The sequence below is a fragment of the Petaurus breviceps genome, unplaced genomic scaffold (genome assembly GCF_028583685.1).
Source record: "Petaurus breviceps papuanus isolate PSGF00001 unplaced genomic scaffold, PetGlider_PUasm1.0 90845, whole genome shotgun sequence".
Classification (NCBI taxonomy): Eukaryota; Metazoa; Chordata; class Mammalia; order Diprotodontia; family Petauridae; genus Petaurus; species Petaurus breviceps.
Window position 1 is genome coordinate 3,627,321 of NW_027187359.1, and position 26,521 is coordinate 3,653,841.

Consider the following 26,521-nt stretch of genomic DNA (forward strand, 5'->3'; position numbering starts at 1 on the left):
TTGTATACACTTGTCTCCCACTTTATAAGTTCCTCATGAGTAGGGATTGTTTCATTTTTTATATCTGTATCCCTAGTGCCTAGTACAATGCCTGCCACACAGTAGGCATTTATGAAATACTTACTGATCAATTGATTCAGAGACAGAATGTTATGAGCAAGAAATAGCAAATAGAAAAGTCTGGTTGAGATAGTCTGTGAAGGGGAATTGTACATAATAAGACTGAAAAGATAGGTTGAAACCTGATTGTTAAAGGCTTTAAATCCTAAAGAAAGGAGTTTGTATTTTACAAGTTTAAGTGAAGGCTTGGTATGCCTATTGGGTGAGGACCAACATGGCCAAGTTTGGGGAGGTTTATCACCAGGCCAAGGAATTTCTCAACCACAACTTGAGAAGATCATTTACTCAGACATAGAAAAATGGAGCAACCACAGCTTGGGTATCATAAATCCTTGATGTATTGAAATAGAAGATTTTGACATTAGGGCTCACTGGGCCTGAATGTGAGCATTCTGGGAGCAGCCCTATTTGCTCATTTAGAGACAGATTAAGATAATGGCTTCCTCAGCAAGGAGACAGGGAAATAAACATTCAAGGCAGAGTGATTGTAAAGGGAAGCAGTAAATCACCTGCCAAAGAATTTCATCTTGGGGGGTGGGGTGGGAGAGGAAAGGGAAAAAAAAAACACAGTAAAAAGTGCACAGCAGGGGACAAAAGAAAACTCACAGGAAGTAAAGAAAAGATGCACAGCTCTAAACACAAAGCATAGTATTTATTACATAGGTTTTCTTGAAATGCAAATTTATTGATATCTATATCTCATATCTTGAATCCTCTCTTAAGTTCTGCTGTGCACATGGCAATGCTTTTTTTTTCCTTTTCTTATTTTGTATTTAAGTTTATATGTTTCTTTTTCTTTTCTTATTGTTTATTTAAGTTTAAAATAAATTAATTTTAAACCCCCCCAAGAATTTCATTCTGGAAACAGAGAGAAGAGACTGGTATAAATGCAACAGGTGACCTTGTGCTTTTTTTTTTTTTTTTTTTTTTAGCAATTGGGGTTAAGTAACTTGCTCAAGGTTACACGGCCAAGTGTTTCTGGGTGGGTGCTAAGTGTCTGAGCCCGGGATTCGATCTCCAGGTCTTCTCAACACTGGAGCCGGTGCTCTTACTCGCTGTGCTACCTGGCCGCCCCTAACCTTGTGCTTTTACATCTGTGGATCCAAGGAAGCTTTGAGTGTGGCAAATCAGTAGAAAAGGATGGGATGATGTTGGTGAACATCATAAGGAGGGTATGTTGTGGAGCCTCAATGGGTAAGAGAACAGAGTGGTTCATTAGAAAGAACAAAGGACTAGGAATATGAAAACCTGGGATCTTGTCCCACTTCTATTGTGAACTCACTGTTAATACAGCTCACTTGTTTGGTGCCCACATTTGTTTCTCCATTTTTTTTTTTTTTTTGCTTTTTGGAGGGGGAAGGCAAGGCAATTGGGATTAAGTGACTTGCGCAAGGTCACGCAGCTAGTTTTTTGTGTTAAGTGTCTGATGCTGGATTTGAACTCAGGTCCTTCTGACTCCAGGACCCATTCACTGTGCCCCTATTTCTCCATTTTTAAAGTTGGGCTAATTGCTCCCCAAATTGCCTTCCAGCTTTAACATTCTATGATTTAATAAGCAGACACATGTGTATAGCTTTAAGCTTAGGATGGGCCCAGATCCAGGTAAGAAGGAAAAGCAGAAGCAACTGAAAGGACATTCTTTCCGTCCTACAACCTGATATTGGAATAAGTAAGGAGTAAGGATGAACAAGTTCCTGTTTAAGGAGCAATATTCAAGTGTTTATTTTTGGAGGCAGAAAGAACAAGGTAGAAGAAAAATGTCTCTAGCGGGGTGTCTCAGCACTGAGCATTTGGTCCTGTCTTCTTCAATTAAAAAAAAATGATTAGACAAAAGTTACAAAAGAAATACTTATTGAGATTACTTGTTGTTTTTGTCCTTCGTTTTCAAAGAGGACCGGGGCATCAGGGAAATGATGACATGACTTGTAGTTGACTTTGATTTGAGTGAGGGAGGCTGTGCAAGATCACCAGCCTCACTTTCTCTTCCAGAGCCATCTGGATCCAGTGACCAGATATTCATCAGGATGACTGGATATGACCTAGGATGCAATGGAAGACCCTGGCCCCTTTTAGATTAAGGCCTTTTCAGATACTCACTTAGAGTGAAGTAATACCCATTCAGGGAATAGGCGTCTTTAAGAAGTGAGTCAAGGGATGGCCTCTTTAATTAGAAAAAAAGAAAAAAAAATCAAGCTGGGAAGGGAAGACTTTCAGGGTTGCTGTTCCAAAGAGAAACAGTTACCACTGACATTCACTCTAAGCCAGGAAGGCCCAAAATACATCCAGGGCAGGGACCTATTGTGGTCCAATCTATGAACTTCAGAGTGAACTGGGTTTAAGGTTTTTTGAAAGAATACAGATAGATAGGAAGGAAGGAAGGAAGGAAGGAAGGAAGGAAGGAAGGAAGGAAGGAAGGAAGGAAGGAAGGAAGGAAGGAAGGGAGGGAGGAAGGAAGGAAGGAATCTAGCCAGTAAACCCCAAGTTAAGTGAGCAGCTTCTGGCCATCAAAATTTATCTTCCTTCGGAGAGGAGAAGGAGAGGGAGAGGGAGAGGATGAGCTGAGTTACCCAACTAATTGAGATTACTGATGAATCACCAAATAGCATGGGCAGAGGATGTGTCCATACTGAGAGTTCTTTACACTGAAGAAATCACAGTTATGGATCCCCCTCCAAAAAAAATGAATATTTCTAGTTTCCTCATTCAGGGGATTCTGTATGCCCATGAAATCAGGTCTTTTCCCTATCCCTATTAATATACTTCTTCACTCCACACAAATAAAACAAAATAGGCAGAGCCAAGATGGTGGCAAAAACTCAACAACTTGCTTGAGCTCTCCCCCAAACCCCTCTGAACATCTTTAAATAATGCTATAAAACAATTCCTGAAGTAGCAGAACCCACAAAAGGAAAGGGTGAAATAATTTTCCCGCCAAAGACAACTTAGGAGGTCAACAGGAAAGGTCTGTCACATGTGGGTGCGAGTAGAGCACAGGCCAGCACAGGCCATGCCAGCATAGTCCTGGCCCCAGTAAACCAGGAGCAGGCCTTGGGAGCTGCTGAATCAGCAGTGGCATCAACTGTTTCCAGAGCTTAGTCCACAGATAGTAAAGGGGTTGAACAGCTGATCAGAAGGAGATTCTAGGGGTCTTTTTGCTGGCACTGGGGACAGGACTCTGTGCTTTGCCTGCACTCAGACCTGGGTCTCAGTATTGGGTGGCAGTCGCAGGGCAAGGAGGAGCACTAGCACATTAGAACTTGTGGCTGTAGGGGAGCAGGGACCCTCATCACAATTCCAGGGCATGAAAGAGTGCTTGTAGTCACTCGAAGACCACAGCAAAGGTACCTCTCCTTAGATCATACCACCTTGGAAAAACTGAAAACTTAAAGATCCCTGGAAGTATCTCTGAAAACAGTTGCACAAAACTCCTGAAACCTGGGATGGTGAACCCTCCACCCTGGAAGCAGAGCCCCATTTTAATGAAGAGCTAAAAGTCAAGAAATAGACTGGAAAAATGAGCAAAGAACAGAAATTTGTGATCATAGAAAGTTATTATGGGGACAAGGGAGATTAAAACACACACTCAGAACAAGATAACAAGTCAAAGCTCCAATATTCAAAGCCTCCAAGAAAAATGAGAATTTGTCTCAGGTCATGGAGGAGCTCAGAAAGGATTTTGATAATCAAGTAAGAGTGGTAGAGGAAAAATTGGGAAGAGAAATAAGAATGATGCAAGAAAATAATGAAAAAAAGTGAAAAGCCTGTTAAACACAAAAAAATGCTGAAGAAAATAACACCTTAAAAAAACAGACTAGACCAAATGGCAAAAAAAGAAACAAAAATCAATGAAGAGAAGAATGCCTTGAAAAGCAGAATTAGCTAAATGGAAAAAGGGGAACAAAAATTCATTGAAGGTAAAAGCTCCTTAAAAAGTAGAATTGGCCAATGGAAAAAAGCTCACTGATGAAAATAATTCCTTAAAAATCAGAATTGAGCAAATTGAAGCTATTGACTTTATGAAAAATCACGAAAAAATAAAACAAAACCAAAAGAATAAAAAAAAAGAAGACAATGTGAAATATCTCACTGGAAAAACAACTGACCTGGAAAATAAATCCAGGAGATGTAATTTAAAAATTATTGGATTACCTTAAAGTCATGATAAAAAAAAATGGCGAGACATCACCTTTCAATAATTATCAAGGAAAACTGCCCAGATATTTTAGAACCAGAGAGTAAAGTAGAAATTGAAAGAATCCATTCATCACCTCTTGAAAGATATCCCAAAATGAAAACTCCCAGGAATATTATAGCCAAATTTCAGAGCTCCCAGGTCAAGGAAAGGATATTGCAAGCAGTCAGAAACAATTCAAATATTATGGAGCCACAGTCAGTATAACACAAGATTTAGCAGCTTCTACATTAAAGAATTGGAGGGCTTAGAATATGATATTCTGGAGGGCAATCACCCACACAGCAAGACTGAATATAATCCTTAAGAGGGAAAAATATCCAGTGAAATAGAGGACTTTTAAGCATGCTTGATGAAAAGACCAGAGCTGAATAGAAAATTTGACTTTCAAATACAAGACTCAGGAGGAGCATAAAAAGGCAAACAGGAAAGGGATATCATAAGGCACTTAATAAGGTTAAACTATTTCCATTCCTACATGGGACAATGATACTTGTAACTCATAAAATCCTTCTCATTATTAGGGAAGTTACGAATATATATAGACAGAGGGCATAGGTGTGAGTTGAATTTGAAGGAATGATATCTAAAAAAATTAAATTAAGGGGTGAGAAAGAGGAATGCACTGGGAGAAAGGGAAAGGGAGGAGCATGATGAGGTAAATTATCTCACATAAAAGAGGTAAGAAAAAGCTTTTACAGTGGAGTGGACGTTGAGGGAGGTAGGGGAAAGAGTGAACCTTACTCTCATCAGAATTGACTCAAAGAGGGAATAACATACACACTCATTTGGGTATAGAAATCTATTTTACCCTACAGGAAAGTAGGAGAGGAAGTAGATAAGAGAAGGTGGGGGGAGGTGATAGAAAGGAGTGTAGATTGGGGGAGGGGGTAGTCAGAAGCAAAACACTTATGAGAAGGAACAGAATGAAAGGAGAGAGAGAATAGCATAAATAATAATAAAAATAAGACAGAGGAAAATACATTTAGCAATCGTAATAGAAAAAAATTTAAAGTAAGTTACTCTGATAAAGGCTTAATTTCCCAGATATATAGAGAACTGAGTTAGATTTATAAGAACAAGAGCCATTTCCCAAGTGATAAGTGATCAAGAATATAAAGTGTTCAGATAAAGTAATAAAAGCTATCTATAGCCATATGAGAACGTGCTTTAAATCTCTATTGATTGGAGGAAGGCAAATTGAAACAATTCTGAGGTACTACCTCATACCTATTAGATCAGCTAATAGGACAGAAAAAGAGAATGACAAATGTTAGAGGGGATGTGGGAAAAATGAGACATTAATGTACTTGGTGAATTTGTGAATTGATTCAGCCATTCTTTAGAACAATTTGGAACTATGCCCAAAAGGCTATAAAACCATGCATAACCTTTGACCTAGCAGTGCCACTACTGGGTCTATATCCAAAAAGAGAGAAATAAAACAAAAGGGAAAAGGACCTATATGCATGGGACTATTTATAGCAACTCTTCTGGTGGCAGGGAGTTGGAAACTGGGAGAATGCCCATCAATTGGGGAATGGCTAAACAAGTTGTGGTATGTGATTGTGAGGGAATACTATTGTGTTGTAAGAAATGATGAGCAAGATGCTCTCAGAAAAACCTGGAAAGCCTTGCATGGGCTCATGCAAAGTGAAATGTACTGTGTACAAAGTAACAGCAATATTGTGAGATGATCAGCTGTGATCAGCTAAAAAATTAGCTATTCTCAGCAATATAATGATCCAAGACAATTCTGAAGGATTAATGATGAAAACTGCTATCCATCCCCAGGCAAAGAAATGGATTTTTTTTACTTTATTTTTCTTGAGGCTTTTTTTTTTTGGTTTATATTTTCTTTCACAACATAACTAACATGGAAATATGTTTTGCATGACTACACATATGTAACCTAAATCGAATTGCTTGCCTTCTCAATAAGGAGATAGGGAAGGAGGAAGGGAGAGAATTTGGAACTCAAAGTTTAAAAAAAATGTTAAAATTGTTTTTTACATTTAATTGGGGAAGACTAAAATATTAAATTAAAAAAATTAAAAACAAAGCCAAACAAAAATGTCATCAGTGTTTACTAAAATCAATGAGTATAATAGTTAAGATTCTTAAAATTCATATAAACATATAATCACAATTCCAATTTAAATTTGGTACCAAACACCCTGAACTTTGCATGCTGGACTGGGCAGCATCTCCACCTCTTCATTTGAACAGATAAAGAAGCAAAGAATCAGAGCAACAAGAAAGTTAATGCCAGAGCTGTTGTTAAAATTCAAGTTAGGCTGACTCTTGGCCAATCACCTCCATGCTGCCTGCCTTGAGTTCTGTTCTGCCATTGGGTCTTTGACTGTAAACTTAAATGAACAATAATAGTTCTTTCTACAGGCCTAGGACTTTTAACTTTTTTTAAAAAGCATTTTTTTTAAACCAGTCATCTTCTCCTATATCATCATAGTGGACTAGATTACCTCTAAGGTTCCTTCCAGCTCTAAATTGTTATGATGCTATTATCCTCTTTTTCAGGATAACAGAATCTTGTCCTATGGCATTAGTGATCCAAATTTTGCTAAACCCATTTTACAATTAAAAACATAAAGGAAATTCAGTAAAATATAAGCTTCTGGAGGACAGGAACTATCTTTGTATCCCCAGAACTGTCTTGAGCACATAGTATTGTTGTTTTTCAATTGTTTTCAGTCATATCTGACTCTTGATAACCCCATTTGGGGTTTTCTTGGCAGAGATACTGGAGTGTTTCACCATTTCCTTCTTCAGCTCATTTTACAGATGAGAAAACTGAGATAAACAAGGTTAAGTCACTTGCCCAGGGTCACACAGCTAATAAGAGCCTGAGGCCAGATTTGAACTCAAGAAGATGAGTTTCTTGACTCCAGGCCTGGCACTCTATCCACTGTGCCACCTAGCTGTCCTGGCCACATAGTAGGTGTTTTAAAATTGCTTGTTGAATTGAATCAAGTTAAACTGAATTGAAGTGAGGTGAACAGAGCATTGGACCTGGAGTCAGGAAGATGTGAGTTCAAATCCTCCTTCAGATATTTACTAGCTCTGTGCCCCTGGGTGAGTCATTTATCTTCTGCCTGTCTCAGTTTCCTCATCTATAAAATATGGATGACAATAGCATTTCTCTCCCAGGGTTGTTGTGAGAACAAAATGGATAATATTTGTAAATCTCTTAGCACAGTGCCTGGCACATAATAAACACTTAGCAAATGCTTCTTTCCTTCCTTCTTAAACTACTTTGTAAACCCTAACATATTATAAATGCCAGCTATTATCATTAATGTGTTAATATATTATTATTGTTATTATTATTATTATCATTAATTGAAGTTAGATTCAATTCAGGCCAATCAACTCATAAAACAAACGCAGGACCCTTACCTCTCAGGATGGTGACGTTCTGGAGGATGGCTCCGTGTTGGACATCTACAGCCTTCATCTCCTCCATGACCATTGAAAGATTCTGGATGTCAAAGTCCAGCCGGGCACGGAGCAGGCTGAAGCGCTCCCTCAGTGAGTCTGTGGTGCTCAGCATGACGGAGACAGACTTGTTGAGGTAGTAGAGTTCCTCGGCATGGGTGTGGAAGCCCAGCGTGCAGGAGAGCCGCACGTCGTCCAGATACTTGAGCATACTGTGGACGTGGTTGTCCGTGGCATTGATGTTGGTGAAGATGGTGTTGATCTCAATCTCATGCGAAGTCATGCGCCCTTCCAGGGTCTCAAAACGCTCCACGGTCCGGTTCTGGGCATAGCGTGTGTGGTACTGCAGGTCGTGCATGTTCTCCTCATGGTCATCTAGGAAAGATGAGACATTGTCCAGCTGCAGCTGCAGGCCCATCACCTGCAACACCAGGTCATGGATGCCCTCAGAATTTTGGTTGATGCGCTGGGAGGCGGTGCTGAGGCTGGTCTGTATGCTCTTGACCAGTTCCCCAGTTTTGGCCGAGGTGGCCCTCAGGCCACCAAAGAGCCGGGTATAGTTCTGCCACTCACTGACCATTTTCTGCAGGGTCAAGGTCTCTTCTTCTGTTTTCCGCTGGATCATGTGGACCCAGTCTGAGGTCTGCCCCACCGTGAAGTTAATCTGCTGCACAGCTGCCTTAACATCATAACAGTCCTGGGTCAGGCCCTTTAGCGAAAAGTCCAGTCCAGCCATGGAGGCCTGCCAGCCCCTCACCTGGGCCAGGAATTGTCCCAGAGTCTGGTTGACCTGGTGGATGGAGAAAGAACAGCTGTCTACCACAGCTGTGATTTGGTTGCTTGCAGAGAAGAGCTGCTGATGGGTCTGGGAAGTCTGATCCAGCTGAATCTCTTGGACTAGAAGCATCTTCTGGATTTCCTCCAGCTCCTGCTGAAGTTTGTGGATCTCTTGTCCCAACTGTCCTGTGTCATGGCAGAAGGAGCAATTGCCCAGGGCTTTCTGATCTGTAGGAGAAAACGATAAAGCTGACAGATACCTAGAGTTGGAGGGTCATAGAACAGGGACAGCTTCTGTAAACTGATAGAGAAAGAAGTTTATTTTTCCATTCATTCACTAAAATTTTTTTAAATTTAGATTTTTAAAAGTTTGAGTCTCCTCATCTCACCCAGGTTGGAAATACAGGGGGCAAATTAAGGGTCTAGTCTCATTACTGATTGGGATAAAAGCATTGACTGGCTGCCACCCCATCAAGCATCATTCATTCATAATTTAGGTGCCAAAATATTCAGTGAACCATGCCAGGCATTAATAAGGAGAAATACAAAGGTAAGTAAGTAGGAGATACCCTGAACTCTTTTTATACTTCTTACTCCAAAATCTCACTTCGAAAAGCCTCTCATTTACCTGGAGTGGTTTTTTTTTTTTAATACTATTCAAGGTTTGGAAAAACTGAGCCTCTACTAAGGATTTTGTCTACTCTACTACATAGGATTTTGTCCCCATAGATTTTCTGAAAACTATGATGATGGTGATGATAACTGACCCTAGAACAACTCTGGGTCCAGATAGCTGGTATTTTGTTTTATCTTTAGCCCAGATCTAGGAGTGGAGAACCTGTGGCCTTCTAGATTCTCAAGTGAGGCCCTTTGATTGAATCCAAACTTCACAGAACAAATTTGTTCCATCAAAGGGTCGCACTTGAGGACCTAGAGGGCCACATGTAACCTCGAAGCTGTAGGTTTCTCACCCCTGCCAGACCCATCTGGGCCAACTCCAGACCATGCCCTTGTATGTGTCTCTTATGCTCTCTAGCATTTTTTACTTTTTACTGTTGTCTTTCTCCATTAGAAATTAGTATTACCTTCTTAAAATCAGGGATTGTTTTGTTTGCTTGTATTTGTATTCCCAGTACTTAGCATAGTATCTGGCCTATAGTGAGTGCTTAATAAATGTTCTATGTATCTATCTGTCTGTCTATATCCATCTATAATCTATATCTATGTCTGTCTGTCTATCTCTATCTCTATCATCTATCTATCTATCTATCTATCTATCTATCTATCTATCTATCTATCTATCTATCTATCTATCTATCTATCTATCTAATCTATCTATCTATCTATCTATCTATCTATCTACCTGTCTGTCTGTCTGTCTGTCTGTCTATCCATCTGTCTGTCTATCTATCTATCTAATACTTCAAAAGATTTCCTATTCTTCCAAGTTATTACTCTCTCTTTTGACATAAATGACCATTTCTTTATAACTTCCTAGATGGTTGCTATAACCTTCCCTCCAAAAAAAGAAAGAAAAGAAAAATAATCTTGTGGCCAACCTTCTGGTGAGAAGAAATAGCTATGTTGATCTTACTTTATATGAAAACTGTGAGGGATAACTTGCAGTGAAGTTTCCCCATTCTGAACATCCTATATACATTGTTATTACTTCCTTATACTTTGTAACTAAGTTCAGTATCATTTCCCCATATATATGCCATTGTGTATTTCAAGGTAATGTAAGAGCTATTGGGTATTAATATAATTGATTGGATTAACTATTGAGAACAAATTAGAGGTGTTTTTAGTTTGGGGAAAGGAATGGTAGTGAGAGGTAGCAAAGGGTTAAGTTTCTATAGAACTGCAAGAATTGCTGAAACAACACTACTGATAAAAAATACCAGACAGTAGCCTTGGGAAGAGTTGAGGCAGTAGACTTGGGAAGAAGTTGGGTTCCCAGTTCCCAGAGAACTCCTAGATGATACTAAAAAAGAAATAATGTAGAATAAAAGGAGCTGGCAGCAGCAGGTGGATTTGACCAATCAGGAAGCAGACAGCGGCCTTGGGATACTCAGGCCCAGATAAGGACACATCTAGGTTGGACTGAAGGGGGTTCAGTATTCTGGGGTTGTTACTGTGCTTGCGTAGTGGACCTCATGTATTATGTATGTTATCTAACAAAATTAGAGCCTCATTAGTAATAATTATGGTAATGATTGGGATTGCTTTGCGCCAATTGGCTGGCATTAATAAGAAGATTGTGAGCTTGCCTTACCAACCAATGGTTGAGAGGGTGTGGAATTCCCACATTAGGTTTTATAATCATGCCTTTGCCTTCTGTGGGGTGCTTCTCCCTTCTGGCCCTTTGTTAGATTGGGGATGCCTTCTCTCGTGAGATCATAATAAACTCTTTTCTACTTTCTACCTTAAGAAGCCTCTGAGTTTAATTTGGGCAAGGGTCTTTACTGTCCCACACAAAGCTTTTCAGATTCCCTTCCAGTCGTCCGATGCCCCGCCCTGCCTCCATTACTGAGCACTTTAAAACATCTATTTTATATTTACTTTTCTTTGTGCATGTTGTAGTCCTCTAGTATAGCAGTTCATAACCTTTTTTGGGTCATGAACCTTTGTGACTGTTTTGTGAAGCCTATGGGCCCCTTCTCAGAATAATGCTTTTTACTGCATAAAATAAGATGCATTGGATTTCAAAGGAAGCCAATAGTGTTGAAATACAGTTACCAAATACTTTAAAAAACAAGATCCTGAACCTTTGGTTAAAAACCCCACCCTTAGGTAAGATCCCTGAGGACAAGAACCCTTCCTTTTGTCTTCATGTGTCCAGAACCTAGCACAGTGCCTGGAACACAATACATGCTTAATAAATGCTTATTAGTTGTTATGTTTACTCATTTCAGTCCTGTTCAGCTATTTGTGACCCTGTGTGGGGTTTTCTTGGCAAAGATACTGGAGTAGTTTGCCATTTCCTTCTCCAGTTCATTTTGCAGATGAAGAAACTGAGGCAAACAGGGTTAAGTGACTTACCCAGGGTCACCCAGCTAGGAAGCATCTGAGGCCAGATTTGAACTCAAAAGATGAGTCTTCCTGACTCCGGGCCTGGCACTCTATCCACTGTGCCACCTAGTTGCCTCGTTTATTAGTTGGTTGACAGATTATCTGTGCACATATTATATCCCTCTTGTTACTAGAGTCTAGTAGAACATTAGCTCCTTGAATGCAGGGAGTATCTCACTTGAGTACATGTATCCCTTTAGTCTAGCACCGTGGTGGCACATGGTAGGTCTTTAATAAAGGTTTGTTGATTGATTTGCTGATTGAACAGAGACTCAGTAGCCTTTGAGAATATAGGGCCACCTCCTCACCACAATGGGACTAGGACTAAGGCTTCAGTGAAGAAGCAAGTATAAAACCTTAAATGTGTATAATAGTTTAAAATTTTTAAAATATTTTCATGTTTGTTATTGTTTTCTCTAATTTTCTTACTAGCTCCTGGAGGCAGGTAGGGCTGATATTAACCTCATTTGATAGGTGGAGAACCTTAGACACAGAAAAATTAAATGGCTTCATAGGTCTTCTCAAGACATGGTGAAGTGAGAACCAGAACTGGAAAATGGCTCTGGAAGGGAATACTTTATAGCAGGGATGGGCCCACATGGCAGTCTGGGAAAGCCCACGGACCCATGCTTAGAATAAGGTTTCTAACATTCGTGATTGAAGGAAATGCTAAATTTCAGAAAGAGGTTAGAAAAGTAAAGATATAATTCTTTTCTGCCATCTAAATTTACAGATCCCTTGAGGGTCTGTGCATCTCATCTGAAAAACCCTTGCTTTATAGAAAGGGAACCAAATAGGTAAAAAGTGGGATGAAAGCATTAACATCATTCAAGTAATCCCTTCCACATTGTGGGGGTCAGAAGTATAGCATCCTCTCAATCTGGAAAATCTGTAAATTTTTTTGACCCTTCCTTCACACCAGAGAAGAAAGTCTGAATTATTATAACATTAAAAGATAAAATATGCTGATATTATACAATACAGAAATTTTATCCATTTCTGGGTTTCTAAACTTTTTCTGTGTCATCTGCTGACCTTCACGTGTAGTTTGCAGCTTCCACAAAACTCCCCCCAAGTTCCCATTTAATTTCTTATGCCAACCCACAATATAGTGAAACTTGTGATAGGAAAAGTCATAATGTGGAAGGGATAACTGTATATCAGAAAGATGTACTTATGTGAGGAAATCTAGGAATCAGAGAGAAGAGGCATGATGAAGGCAACAGAAAATCACCAGAAACAGACACAGAAACAATATTCCATCACAATATGACTCATAGACCCCTTGTACAGAAAAGAGGAATAGATTCATAGTCTGGGAAACAGATTAGAAGCATGGCACAAAGGCATGATATTGCAGTGATGAGAGGGGACTTCAATTTTCCAGGCATCTATTGGAGATATCTGTCAAAAGCAGAGCAGCCAATTACTCCTTGTCTTGTTTTAGCAATAATTTCATCTTTCAAAAGGTAGAGGAACCCCCAAGAGGAAATTCTATTCTGAATTTCATTCTCACCAATAAGGAAGAACTTGATATGGAGGAGAAATTATTGCAATCCTGGGGGTTGTCTTTTTCTTAGAATGATTGAGAAGAGAGTTGTGAAAAATAGATATTCTTAGATCTTGGGAGTGCAGATTTCAAGGGGTTCAAGGAAGGGATGAGTAGGAAGGATTCCACGAACTAAAATTCCTTGGAGGAATGTCAGTCCAGAAAGGACAGGAAGCTCTCAAGAATGAAATCTGCACATGAAGAGAAATAATTCTGAGGAGAAGGAGGAACAGTTAAAGAGATCAGTGGAGCTTGACAGGTCACTGGTCAACCAAGTTAGTTTTTTTAAAAGGATGTTTTGAGATGGAAGCAATGGCAGGTAATAGAATACAGAATCAACTCAAGTTTTTGTAAGAATAGTATTTGGGGGGGCAGCTAGGTGGTGCAGTGAATAGAGCACCGGCCCTGGCATCAGGAGGACCTGAGTTCAAATGTGACCTCAGACAATTAACACAAAAACTAGCTGTGTGACCTTGGGTAAGTCACTTAACCCCGATTGCCCTCCAAAAAGCAAAAAAAAAAAAAATAGTGTTTGGAGTGCTAAAGCTCAAATATTCTAAGGTTAAGGAAGAAAACTAAGATTATCAAAAAGGTTTTTTGTTTGTTTTTTATAAGCCCCGAGGGAAAAAAGAGTGGGAATGATGTTGTTCATGCTTAGTTTTCAAATAGGACCAATGACATCACTGGCTGATATCTTGACTCATATATGAATTGGATTTAAGTGAGGCAGAGTTGCACAAAATTGTCAGCCTCTCTGTCTCTTCCAGAGTCACCTAAGTTCAGTGGCAAGACAAAAAGTCAGGATGATTGTCGATGGCTGGGAATGCAGTGGATGATGCAAACAAGAAAGCGGGACAATTGGAACTTTCTAAGGGAAGAAGAAGGATACAAGAAGGTGTTTATGGGTGGGTGGGCAGGAGGGCAGGAACCACACATAGTAGCTAGGTCTGGAGGTGTCCAGAAAGTGAGGTAAAGGCCTAGGACTAGGAAAAATAAGGTGAAAGCCCAATGTATCAGAGCCCAGGGTGCTTCCAAGGGTAGAGTCTGCAGCACACTCATTGGAAGCCAGCTTTGCCATTTCTTAAATTCTCAAAGTGGGCATTTATGTCTCAGAAATAGGAAATCATTACAAATCAGACCTCGATTTATTGTTTTGCTGTTTGTCGAGACTCCTGAGAGCATGTTAATAATGAAGATTAAACTTAAAAGTGTGTATGCATGCTTCTCCACCCCCCCTCCCCGTTGGAGTGACTGGGAAATGTTCATCATTTGTAAGCAAACCCATGGGCAGAGGCAAAATTTCTGGGAAGGAGCAAGTGAAGACTAAGGCAGGAGTGGAGGAAGCAGGGTTAGAATGGACAGCATGATGCTAACCTACAATGCAGGGGAACACTGCTCAGCTCATAACACATGCGTTTTCTCTGCCAGAAAGACAGATGGTCTGGAGATGGTGTACATTGGTACATGCTCCTGGGCTCCACCTCCTGCCTGTGGGACATAACAGGCTTGTTAGGAGTCGTCCCCCCCTGCTCCCCCCAACCTGATCTCACCTGACGCCACTTCAGGGATGTCTCTGTTCCTAAGTAGCTGCCTCCCTCTCTGGAAGGCAGAAGCAATCAGAGAGTAAGGAAAGCCTAGAGCTGAAAGGGACTTAAGAGATCTCACTATCTTGCAACATTAGTTCCCTGTTATTTCTTACTCTTAATGTGGTGTCAAGTGGATAGAGTGCTGTTTTTGGAGGCAGGATAATCTGAATTCTTTCTCAGACACTTAGGAAAAAATGATTTACAACTGGGAGAAATTTTAGAGGTCATCTACCGTGTTTCCCTGATAATAAGACCTATCCCGAAAATAAGCCCTCCCCTTACTGTGTAAGATTCCTCTAAAATAAGCCCTCCCCCTAAAATAAGCCCTATTGAGATTGCTACTGTAGTGAAGGTGATCCCCTGCGCTACACGCTACATTACAGTACCCTCGGTATGCACCGTCCCCCCCTCCCGGGTGAAACGCACACCGCGCTCCGAGCTGCATCCAATCAGAGCTGCAGCAGTGAGCGCGTCATCCTGTTCTTCCCCAGTGATTTGCTTGCTGGCACCATTGAGAGCAGTGCCACGGAGGAGAGCTGAGGCAGGAGGACAACATAAGCCCTCCCCTGAAAATAAGCCCTCTGGTGTTTTTCTTTCCAAAAAAATTAATAAGACAGTGTCTTATTATCGGGGAAACACGGTAGTCTAAACATTTCGTTTCTCAAATGGGAAAACTGAGGCTCAGAGAGTTGTAGTGAGCAACTTAAAGTCAAACAGATAATAAGTAGTAGAGCTAAGATCTGAACCCAGCTTCTTTAATTTCAATCCCAGCCCTCTTTACATGGTGTACTGGGTGACCTTGGGCCCTCTCTAGGTACAACAACAATAATGCAGCATAGCATTAAGTCTAGAGAGTCTGGCTTTGAGTCTCCCTACTGACACATACCGACAATGTTACCTCTCAGTGTTCCAGGCAACTCTTAGATTATAAATTCTAGCAGGGCTGGTCCATACAGCAGCTACCTTACAGGTATGTATGTATGGCTTCAGTGAAACATTATATGTATGCAAAATATGTTGCTGAGGCAGCTAGATAGTTCAGTGGATAGAGCTTTGGATTTAGAGACAGGAAGACCTGAGTTCAAATTGGGCCCCAGACACTTACAAGATGGGTGACCCTGGGCAAGTCATTTAACTTCTGTATGCGTAGGAGGCAGCTAGACGACTTGCCCAATAGAGTAGTGGGTCTGGAGTCAGAAGACCTGAGTTCAAGTGCGACCTGCACACTTCCTAGCTGTGTGATCCTAAGCAAGTCATTTTAACCTCTGTCTGCCCCAATTCACTAGAGAGAGAAATGGCAAATCATTCTAGTATCTTTGCCATGAAAACCACATGGACAGAAGAACTGATGTGCAATGGTTCATGAGGTGCAGAAGAGTCCAACACAACTGAACAAAAACTTTGTAAACCTTAAAGCCCTTTGCAACAACAGTTATTATTATTTTGCCCAGAATGGGCAATGCGAAACTGTCTAGTCTCCCAGTAGTTGTGTGACTTGGCAGCACAAACCTGGTTCTCTCCTGGATCAGAGAGCAGCCATGAAGAAGGCTGTAGGCACACTCACCTAGCTCCTGGAGATTTTCCTGCACAGAGACTATTTTCTTCTCGTAGTTTGACTGGGTGATGGTGATGTCTTCTGAGAGAGAGTCAACCTTCTTAAATACTATGGAAGAAACACATGTGAGAACATGAGAGGCAAGGGCTTAGGGGAATTTGAATAAACAAAACACAACAATTTAGGGGAAGATATAACAGGAGGAAATTGGATCAGGAGATCTCTGACAGCCCTGCTGGCTCTGAAATGATATGGTGGAGGTGCTTAAGAAATGTCTGTTGCTTGACTGGGCACACAGTTGACTAGATGCTAATGAGAAAATAACTGTATTATAGAGTAAGAGCTCAAGATTGGGAGGGGCATTTAGCAGGCACCCAGTACAGATCTGTTCTCTTACAGTTGAGGGAATTGGAGTGACAGTGGTAGTGAGTGGTTTAGTAGATAGGGCACTGGACCTGGAGTCAGGGGCACCTTGGTTCAAATTCCACATTGGACACTTACTAGCTTTGTGACTGGACAAGTTATTTAACTTCTCTGGGGCTTTCTTCATATGGAAAATGAGATTGGACTCAGTGGTCTCCAAGGTCCTTTAGGTCCTACGGTAAGTATGAGCGTAAGTAAGTCTGACTCCTGTGACTCCATTCTGTCTTGCTTCACCTCTAAATCTTATAACTTTATGATCAGGGAATTATGGAAAGGGGCCCCCTTGTTGCCCAGAGATACATTAATCTGGAATTCTCTGTGGTGTGTGAGAGAACCTTCCATGGGCCCAGTGGACCATTAATTAACATCTGCCTACTGAGCCTCTGCCTGGACCTGGGGCTGACTGTCACTACTCAAAGCCAGAACCTCTGGGAAAGGAAGTAGAACCTCGGAGGGAAGAAGACTAACTTTATTTGAATTTCAGTGGTGATCTGAGGTTGACTTTCACCAGTGAATGTTTTATTTTTTTTTTAAGGCAATTTAAGATAACAGTTCTAGACCTAGAAAGGACTTCTGAAGTCATTTTAGTCCAGTGTTGTCCAATTCAAATAGAAATGTATCCCTGCAGGCCCCATGTTGACTTAGAAAACCATATATTGACATTATCTATGGTGTACTGACTTTTTAAAAAAATATTTTGTCAAACATTCCTCAATTACAGTCTAATCTGGCTCAGGTTGTAATCAATGTGAAAATCAAACACAAACAGTGTGAAAATGAAAAGGGGTCTGTTAGGGAGCTGACCTGTACTTTCACTGGTGTAGGGAGAACTCAAGGATAGGAGGAAATTCCTTCTGTTGGTGCAGGTCAGCACCTTCCCAGAAACAGGAAGATTTAGACAGTTGTCTGGGGCCCTAAGAAGTTAAGTGACTTGAGCAGGGTCATGCAGCAAGTAGGGATCAGAGACCTATGAAAGCAGCTCTCTCTGCTCCCTACACCAAGCACAGGCCATATATGTGTAAAGAACTTTGACAATTTCAATGTCTGCTCTTTCAGGGGAGCAGCAAGCCCACTTGATCTAGCTGTTTTCAGTGTGAGTACTACAAATCAAGGCATGATTTGTTGATATTTAGACTAAGAAAGTGGTGGAAAAAACATTATCATGTTGATTAAACTTAAAAGTGCAGTTGTTGAATATTTACCAGCATACCCTCTGGCTATTATTATTATTATTATTATTTGAGGCAATTGGGGTTAAGTGACTTGCCCAGGATCACACAGTTAGCGAGTATCCAAAGCCAGATTTAAACTCAGGTTCTTCTGACTCCAGGTTCCAGGCTCCACGTGCTGTGCAACCTAGTTGGACTCTTTCTTCCTCCCCCCACCCCACTATTAATAAACCATATTTATAGGATAGCCAAAGAGAATTGGATGAAAACCTTTCCTTCTGCTTGCTACCTTCTGTGACTTCTGTGGTTAGGAAGGGAGCCTCAGGACCTTTGCTTACTTGTTAAGTAGAGGATTGATTCCAGGCCCAGGCTATCTCCTTGTCTTGGTTCTCTCAGAGAGTCCGGCCCCTGGGATGCTCTATCAGAAGGGCATGGATTGCCTAAATATGTCTCTGGACTAGTCAGCTCCCCCCAGCCAGATACCAGAGAGTTATGTCATAAGGGACTACTCTAACACCCCCATTTGACCCCAGAGCAAGACCCCGAAGTTACTTGCCCAAGCTAGTTTTTGGCAGAGATGGGATGAGAACCCAGGTCTCCTGACTCTGAGTCCAGAGTCCTTTGCTCTGTCATGTGACATGGTGACCCCTGGGTGTGTGGGTAGATTTTAGGGGGTCTATGAACTTGTATGGGAAAAAATACATCTTTATTTCAATATTGTTGGTTTCCTTTGTAATCTAACATGTATTTTATTTTGTGCATTTAAAGACATTCTTCTGAGAAGGGACCCATTGGCTTCACTAGGTTGCCAAATGGGTACAGGATACAAAAAGATTGAGATTTATGTCCAAATTTATGTCCAAAAGGACACTGAGGTTCTCCAAGCAGCAGGGATTGGAAATGTGGACCAGAAGACCCTGAGAAGCTCATTTGGGTGAAGTGAACATAAGTTATCAAGGTCCTCTGATCACACCTTCCTTGATTGTTTCAGCATGAGGAGAGTCATGTGTGCTGGGGAAGGTGGGATGTGCCTGTTCGGGGGAGAGAGGTCTCCACTCACCCAGTGAAGCCAGTACTGCCACAGCCACTAGCAGAAGGGCCAAGAAGAGGTACAGAATTCTCACGGATGTGTGCAGAGACAGGTTCTTCTGACAGCGGCTACAGGTGGGCCCTGCTGGGCCTGTGTGGGAAGAAGGGCAGGACTTACTCAAACTCTAGGTGTGACAATGGGGATACAGGTCTCCCTCAGCTGGTGGTTGTACCAGGGATGAGACGAGAGCAGTTTTCTTCTCCTTTTTCCAGGCTTCTCATCTGTTTTCTCCTAGTTCTAGAAGTTTTTGGAATGGGCTGGATTAACCTGATTAAGGCACCTTCTCTGCTTTTGTCTCTTTCTCCCTGTCTTTGGGTGTCTCTGTCTGTCATCTTTGAGCATGTGAGGTATATTTGAGAGACTATGTCTAGACTACCCACTATACTACTAGAGTATATGTCTATACTGTGGAGTGGTGTCGTACTCCAATAGAAGCATATTCAGTAATCTGTATATCAGGATCCCCACGGGCCTCATACTGATTTAGTTTTAAACTGTGTTATCTATGTTTTATTGTATTTTTATTTATTTTGTTAAATATTTCCCAATTATGTTTTACTCTGGTTCAAGCTGCATGTTTGAGGTTTCTGGTCTAGACTTACTTGAGATTCCAAGAAGGCTGCTGCCAGACAGAAGCAGGACCCACTCAGTAAATGCTTGGTTAATTGTTTTTAATTGAACCCTGCAGCTACAGTCACAAAACTCAGACCTTCCCAGGCTGGCCCAAACTTCTGGAAGTCCTCTCCAGCTTCACCTTTCTCTAAGATAGCTGAGGGACCAAGCAGAGCTTGGAACTTTGCCAGAGACTGGGGAGATTGAAGGGAGAAATGGGAGAGAGGCTGTTTATGATCAGCCTCAGTGGTGGTGGTCACTGGGGAAGAGGGGAGAGTGCTTAATGTAGGGCAAGTAGAATACAGCAATATAACTTTGCCCCAGGCTCTGGGATATTTAGGCAGGACCTCAAAATCTATCTCTTGGTCACCTCAGCTTCCAAATAATAGACCAATCCATATCTGATAAAATAGAAATTTTACCCAATTACCCAGTAATTTCTTTACCAGATTAAATAGCTATTCACCAAGGCCCTGAAGGGCCTGTTGTTTTGATGGGGGTGAGGTGAGTTAGAAATATCCAAACTAGGGTCCCATGAGTGTGGGTGTGTGCATGATTTTTCATGCCCAGTGGGCAGCATGAGGCTCTGGCAGAGGAAGGAGAGGGGCACTGAAAGGGAGGAAAGAAGAAAGGAGAGGGGCATTGAAAGGAATAAAAGAGGGGGTGATGAAGAGAGGATGTAGGCAAATTACAGAATTTGGTTTATTTCCAAACTGCTTTATTGATCCTGTCTGGCTGGGGCAATTGGTTTTCTATCCATCACTTCAGTGGGAATTGAGAAAGGCCAGCAGATAACCTCAGCCTCAAGTACAGACTCAGCCAGACTGTCTTCCTGCCACCTTGCTTTTGGGAAAGTGTGAGGGCCTAGCCATGAGGCTGCCCTGCCCACCATACTGGGGAGGCCCCTTACCATTCTGGGTGCATGGGAATGCTGGCATTTCCTCCTCTTCTCCAACAGGCTCCTCTTCTGCTACACATAAGGCTTCTCCGTCGCCTCCAGTGGACCTCACTGAGAAGGAGTTGGTGCCTGTCAGGACCCCATACCGCTGCCCCCAACTGCTTCCTCCAACCCTTGACCCTGGTGTCTATGGATGCTCACTTTTCTCTGAACAGAACAGTGGTAGATCTAAGCAAGAACTAGGTGGCTTAGTACTTGAGTTGCAGGGGATGGGATTTTTATACAAAACTTAATTTGCAGGGGCCATTTTTTAAGCAAGGAAATCCTTTTGAAGAGATACAAACATCTAAATTACCACAAGTACTAAACTAAGGTTCTCTAGACCTGGGTTCTAGTTCTACCTTCTGCCCCTTATAGCCTATATGATTTTAGGGGATACATGTCACCTCTCTTTCCTCAGTTTCCTCATCTGTAAAATGGAGATAATAATTCCCAGAGTGCCAGCCTATGAGGACATAGAATATCAGAACTGGGAGGGAATTTGGAGATTATTAAATTCATTCTAGGGATGTGAGTGGGGGGGCAGGCTTCTTATTTTGCAGCTGAGGAAAATGAGGAGCTAAAAATACAAAGTGATTTTTCCAAAGAGGGGACTGAAGGGAGAAATGGGAGAGAGGCTGGCTATGATCAGATAGTAATCCAATATTCAAGGCCAAACTAGACTTTAGGTCTTCTGATTCTCAGCCTAGGTTTATCCTGAATGCCTTTTTCAATTGATTTAAATCCTTCAAACATTTATTAAGCACCTACTATGTGCAAGGCTCTGTACTAAATATTGGGGATACAAAATTGGAAAATTATACTGGTGTCTGGCCTCAAGGAGAATGCAATATAATAAGGGTGGATGGACACGTGTCCAAAATAGAGAAGTGGGCAGGATAGAAATTGTATATAAAGTGACTTCTAACTATAAAAGGCTATCAGAATGCAATGTTGAAGTGTTCTTGCTCTCGTCTCCCATCAAACAGGAGGTAGAAGCCAGGAAGAAGAGAGGTTTCTTTGGCTTAACTGGAGTCAATGCCCTTCTTCCCATTCCCCTGAACAGGGTAGAAATCTGCTTCTAGTGGAAAAAGGTGAGTGGGCCTGCTTCTGAATTGTCTATTCTATACCTAACCCCAACTGAGATACTTGAACTAGATCTTAAGACTTCAAAGAAGAAATCGTAGTGGACAATCTGATCCCCAAAGGGTAACAGAACAGTCTGGCCAAGGTCAACTTGGCAATGACCTTCCTAAAATATGGCACCCAGGACTGAACATGATTCTCCCTCTGGATGTGTCTGGACTAGGGCAGAGTACAGAAGGACCTCCCCCTTCCTGGACACTCTGCTTCCAAGCATGCAGTTCAACGTGGTGGTGGCCTCTGTGGTTGTCATATCTAAGCTGGGGTAATGTGTGTGTTGGGAAAAGGAACAAGATCTAGAGTAATGATAATAATAGACAACATTTATATAGGACCTACATAGCACTTGACAAATATGATATCACGATCCTCACAACAACTCTGGGAGGCAGGTGCTGTTGTTATCACCATTTTACAGATGAGGAAGCTCAAGGCAAAAAGAGGTTAAATGACTTGCTGAGGGTCACACAGTTAATAAGTGTCTCAGGCTGATTTTGAACTCTGATTTTCATGACTCCAGGCCCAGCACTAAAGCTACCTTGTACCCTTTATTTTACAGATGAAGAAACTGAGGTGAAATGACTTGGCCAGGTTTTATATACCTGATAAATATCTGAGATGTGATTAGAGCCAGGGTTTCCCTCTCCCCTCAGGCTAGCACTCAATCTACTTTGTCATACCTCTGAAAAGATTATGGAAATTGGTAAATTGGAAGGACTGGCCAATAATGAGTTTAGAAAGGGGGACAACATCCATAGAGATGTTTAGCTAGTCTGCTTCTGAAAGTGTCCTCCTCAGAGCATGAGGAGGACGTGTCCCCTGTTACTGGTGATGACAAAATAAGGCTGAAATGAGTATGCATGCAAGAGACTAGAAAAATTGAACTCTCCCTCTCTCGTTGTTGTTTAGTCTGGTCAGTCATGTCTGACTCTTTGGTAAACCTATTTGAGGTTTTCTAGGTAAAGATACTGGAGTGGTTTGCCATTTCCTTCTCTAACTCATTTTATAGATGAGGAAACTGAGGTAAACAGGGTTAAGTGACTAGACTAGGGTCACACATCTAGTAATTGTCTGAGGTCAAATTTGAACTCAGGAACACAAGTCTTCCTGATTCCAGGCCCAGCCCTCTATCCATTGCATCACCTAGGTACTCAAAGAACTCTTGGACATCAATGATGGGATTCAAATCCATGCCCCAGAAGAGACTGGAGCCTTAATCCAGTGCTTCAGATTTCTCTGCCAAGCTACTATAGGTACTTTTACTCTCCTCCTTTTACTGATGAAGAAAGTGAGTCTCAAAGAGGTGAAAGACTTGCCCAGGGTCACACAGCTAGCAACTGTCTGAGGTCGGATTTGAACTCAGTTCTTCCTGGCTCCAAGTGCATTGCTTTATATGTACCAGGCTCTCTGATGCAGAAGTGGTACAATGCTGTCCTGAAGGAGTTTGTAAGCCACTGGATCCAAAAACGGACAGGTTTTTAAGGGGGAATGAAGAGATGGGAAATGATGATGCAAAGAAGGCTGCCTGCTCAGCTCCTACTTCGACTGCATTTTCTCTGTCAAGGAGGATGGCCTTTGAACTAGGAAGGTCAGAAAATGATGGCTAATAAGGAGGTTGTGTGTGTGTGTGGTGTGTGTGGGATACACTGTGAGAGACCAATGACACCAGCCCTTAAGTCTTCACTTGAATAATCACAAAACTGCAGAGTCTCAGAGCTGGAAGGGGGCTCAGAGGCCTTCTGGTCCAGATTTCACTCATGGATACTCCATGTTTCCATCTTTTGTGAGAAGCCTTTCCCAGCTCTCCTGTGCCTTCCTTCTGAGAATCTCTCTCATTTCTCCTGTATGTATCTTATTCATACATAGCTGTCTGCATGCTATCTCTCCCATAAGACTGTGAGCTCCTTCAGAGCAGGGATAGGTCCCCCCAGCCTCCTTCTTGGACCTTTCTTTGTATACTTAGCATTTAACACAGTGTCTGCTACATAGCTTGCTGCCTTGACTTTCTATGCATGGTTGGGGAAGAGAGAGGGAAACAAAGCAGTGGATGGATGGACTAAGGTTAATCTTTATAAACCCACCCAGATAACCTAGCCCTTTCAGCCCTCTGTCCTCACAAACCTCTGCCCTCCCTCCTCCCATCTTCCCATGACTGTCTACCTACCTCTTCTTGAAGTAGCAGGGTCAGTAGCCCAGTGGTCCATAGTTAGCCTTCTTGGTCCTCCCCTGAACTTTTTCTTGCAGAGGCTAATGCCCCAGTGGAGGCAGCCCTGAATGTTCTGGGGTCTTTGCTCCAGGATCTACTCAGACCCACTCTCACAGATGACTGTCCATTCCCCCCACCCCTCCCACCCAGGTCCAGCCTCTGCCTCTCTGAGTCAGGAGCCTTATAGGGGCTCTGCAGGTCCACAAGGGCTCTTCCCTCCGACCCCTCAGGGCCTGTTACTCTTATTTGCTGCAGCGGGGCCCTGGCTGTGATTTCCTGTCCGTGTTTCTAATTTCTTTCCCCCTCCTTGGTGTTGTTCCTCTGCCCTCCCTGGTGACGAGGGCTCCACCCAGTTCTGGCTTCTCAGCCAGTTTCATCACTTCAGTGTTTATACCCCTTCCCTGATGTTCTAGGAAGGTTTAAATTAAATGAGACCAAAGTTGACCCTCTTCGGAAGGCACTCTGTTTCCTTGCTCCTCAGCTTCCCTGGCCAATTTGTCACAAGTTGGAGTCAAGTTAGTCATGGAGTGAAAACATACAAGACCCTACTCTGATCCTGTCCGAGACTTGGGCCCTTTGAGTGTAAAATGTGAGTGGCAGGAACCTGCCACCTTTTTCTTAGCTCTCCCCAGGCTAAGAATGTTCACAAGTGGTTGTACTTAACCCTCCCTCTCCCTTTTCCCCTTAACTGCCCATTTCCTAGCTCCATAACTCATAGATTCCCTAAAGACATCTCTTTTCAGTCTTCCTTCTTTCTGCCTTCCTGTTCCTCACACCCACACATCATATTCAGAGGCTCTAGAGAGCATCCATTTACCTAGGTATAGATTTTGAGGCCAATTCTCCAAGTACTTCTTCCTTAGGGGGAACATAATCTTAAACATCCATCCAGTGCTTTTCGTAAGCCAAGAGTTTTAGGATGCATTAGCTAGCTAGACTCTTGGAGCCCTGGCATTATTGTGCTTGTCCACAGAATGGATGGAGATACAAGCAAAACCCAAAAAACCCCAGAAACATTTGGGGAAGGACATATAGCAAGGATCTGCAATAGGTAGAATCATAGGGATCACAGAAGGGTCTAAGGATGACAGGCTGGAATGGACTCTTTTTTTTTTCTTTTTGGAGGGGGGAATTGGGATTAAGTGACTTGCCCAAGGTCACATGGCTAGTTTTTTGTGTCACGTATCTGAGACCGGATCCAAACCCAGGTCTTCTCTTGACTCCAGGGCTGGTCCTCTACTCACTGTGCCACCTAGCCACCCCCTGGAATGGACTCAACTTCCTATTTATATCAGGAAGAGTATTAGCAATGTAGAAAGGAGAAGAATGCCTGAATACCCCACTCCATAATCTCAGGTGCAACCAGATTTAAGCCTGGGGAGCAAGGAAATATAGCAGTTGTTTAAAATGCACATTGATTTGAAGAGGTGTCTAACAAAGTAGGCAGAGTAACATCTTTTTACTTCCTAAGGACTTTAGAGTTTGTAGGATTTGTAATCAGAAGACACAGAACCTAACACCCATTCTACTACTTATTGCTTGGGTGGCCTTGGCTTGCTTCTCAGTACCTAATTTTCCCCATCTGTAAAAAGAGGGAAAGGGAGTGCGTTGGATGTGAGGACTTTTGAGGTCCCTTACTTAGATGACAAAGGTCATTACCTAGTCCAATAGGTCTTGAAACACCAAATTCAGGAACCCCTGAAAGGCTGCTCTGTTACTTGCTACTTTTGTGATCTTGGACAAATTACTTAACCTCCCTGGGCCTCAGTTTCCTTATCTGTAAAATGAAGGGGTTGGACTAGATGGCCTCTAAAGTCCCTTCCAGCTCTAGACCTATGACCCCATGATCTCTCACACTGGCCAGGGTCATACCTGCTGCCACTCATGTGCCCTCTTCCTTGTATACTGTGCTTATCCTTCATGCAGCGAGCAAATTCCTGTCCCCAAAACACAGCTCTTAGCAGTCCCCAAAGCTTCAACAGCTTCCAAAGTCTTTAGGATAAAGTATAGACTCCTCTGTTTAACATTTACCTTCATAATCCAACTCCAGTATAACTTTTCAGACTGATTTACAAATTTTTCTCCTTTACATACTTTATACTTCAGATAAACTACCCTATATACAGTTCCCTAGAGAGAACATTCTATATCCATGGCTTTTCCCAGGCTGTTCCCCATACCTGGAAGGCTCTCTTTCCTCTTCTTCAGCACTCTTCAAGGCTCTGCTCAAGGACCATCTCCTTCAAGAAGCCTTTCCTGGTTCCTTTGATTGTTAGTGTTCCCATAATTTTTTTGCATATGTGTGTGTGTGTTTGTACACACACACACATATGTATACATACATACATATATGCACACATATGTATATATACAAGGGCAGCTAGGTGGCACAGTGGGCTTGGAATCAGGAAGACTCATCTTCCTAAGTTCAAATCCAGTCTCAGAAACTTATTAGCTGTGTAACTTTGGATAAATCACTTAACCCTGTTTGCCTGTTTCCTCATCTGTAAAATGAGCTGGAGAAGGAAATGGCAAACCACTCCAGTATCTTTGTCAAAAAAAACCCAAATAGGGGCGGCCAGGTAGCACAGCGAGTAAGAGCACCGGCCCCAAAGTCGGGATGACCTGGGGGAT

General features: G+C 42.1%; 1 protein-coding gene across 9 annotated transcripts in view; it reads right to left on the reverse strand.

Annotated features, from left to right (window-relative positions):
• Positions 1-26,521, reverse strand: part of SCARA3 (scavenger receptor class A member 3) — a 65,358-nt gene that overhangs the window by 17,301 nt on the left and 21,536 nt on the right. For 3 of the 9 annotated variants that reach the window (XM_069071937.1, XM_069071936.1, XM_069071935.1), the window contains exons 3-6: positions 20,512-20,628; positions 18,960-19,079; positions 16,317-16,415; positions 7,730-8,773 (exon numbers count right to left, since the gene is read on the reverse strand). In XM_069071937.1, coding sequence (XP_068928038.1) covers positions 7,730-8,773; positions 16,317-16,415; positions 18,960-19,079; positions 20,512-20,628 — 1,380 coding nt within the window. Of the gene's footprint in view, positions 1-7,729; positions 8,774-16,316; positions 16,416-18,959; positions 19,080-20,511; positions 20,629-23,845; positions 24,027-26,521 lie in introns of those variants that run through there. The other 6 variants (XM_069071939.1, XM_069071938.1, XM_069071941.1 and 3 more) reach the window with 4 other exon arrangements.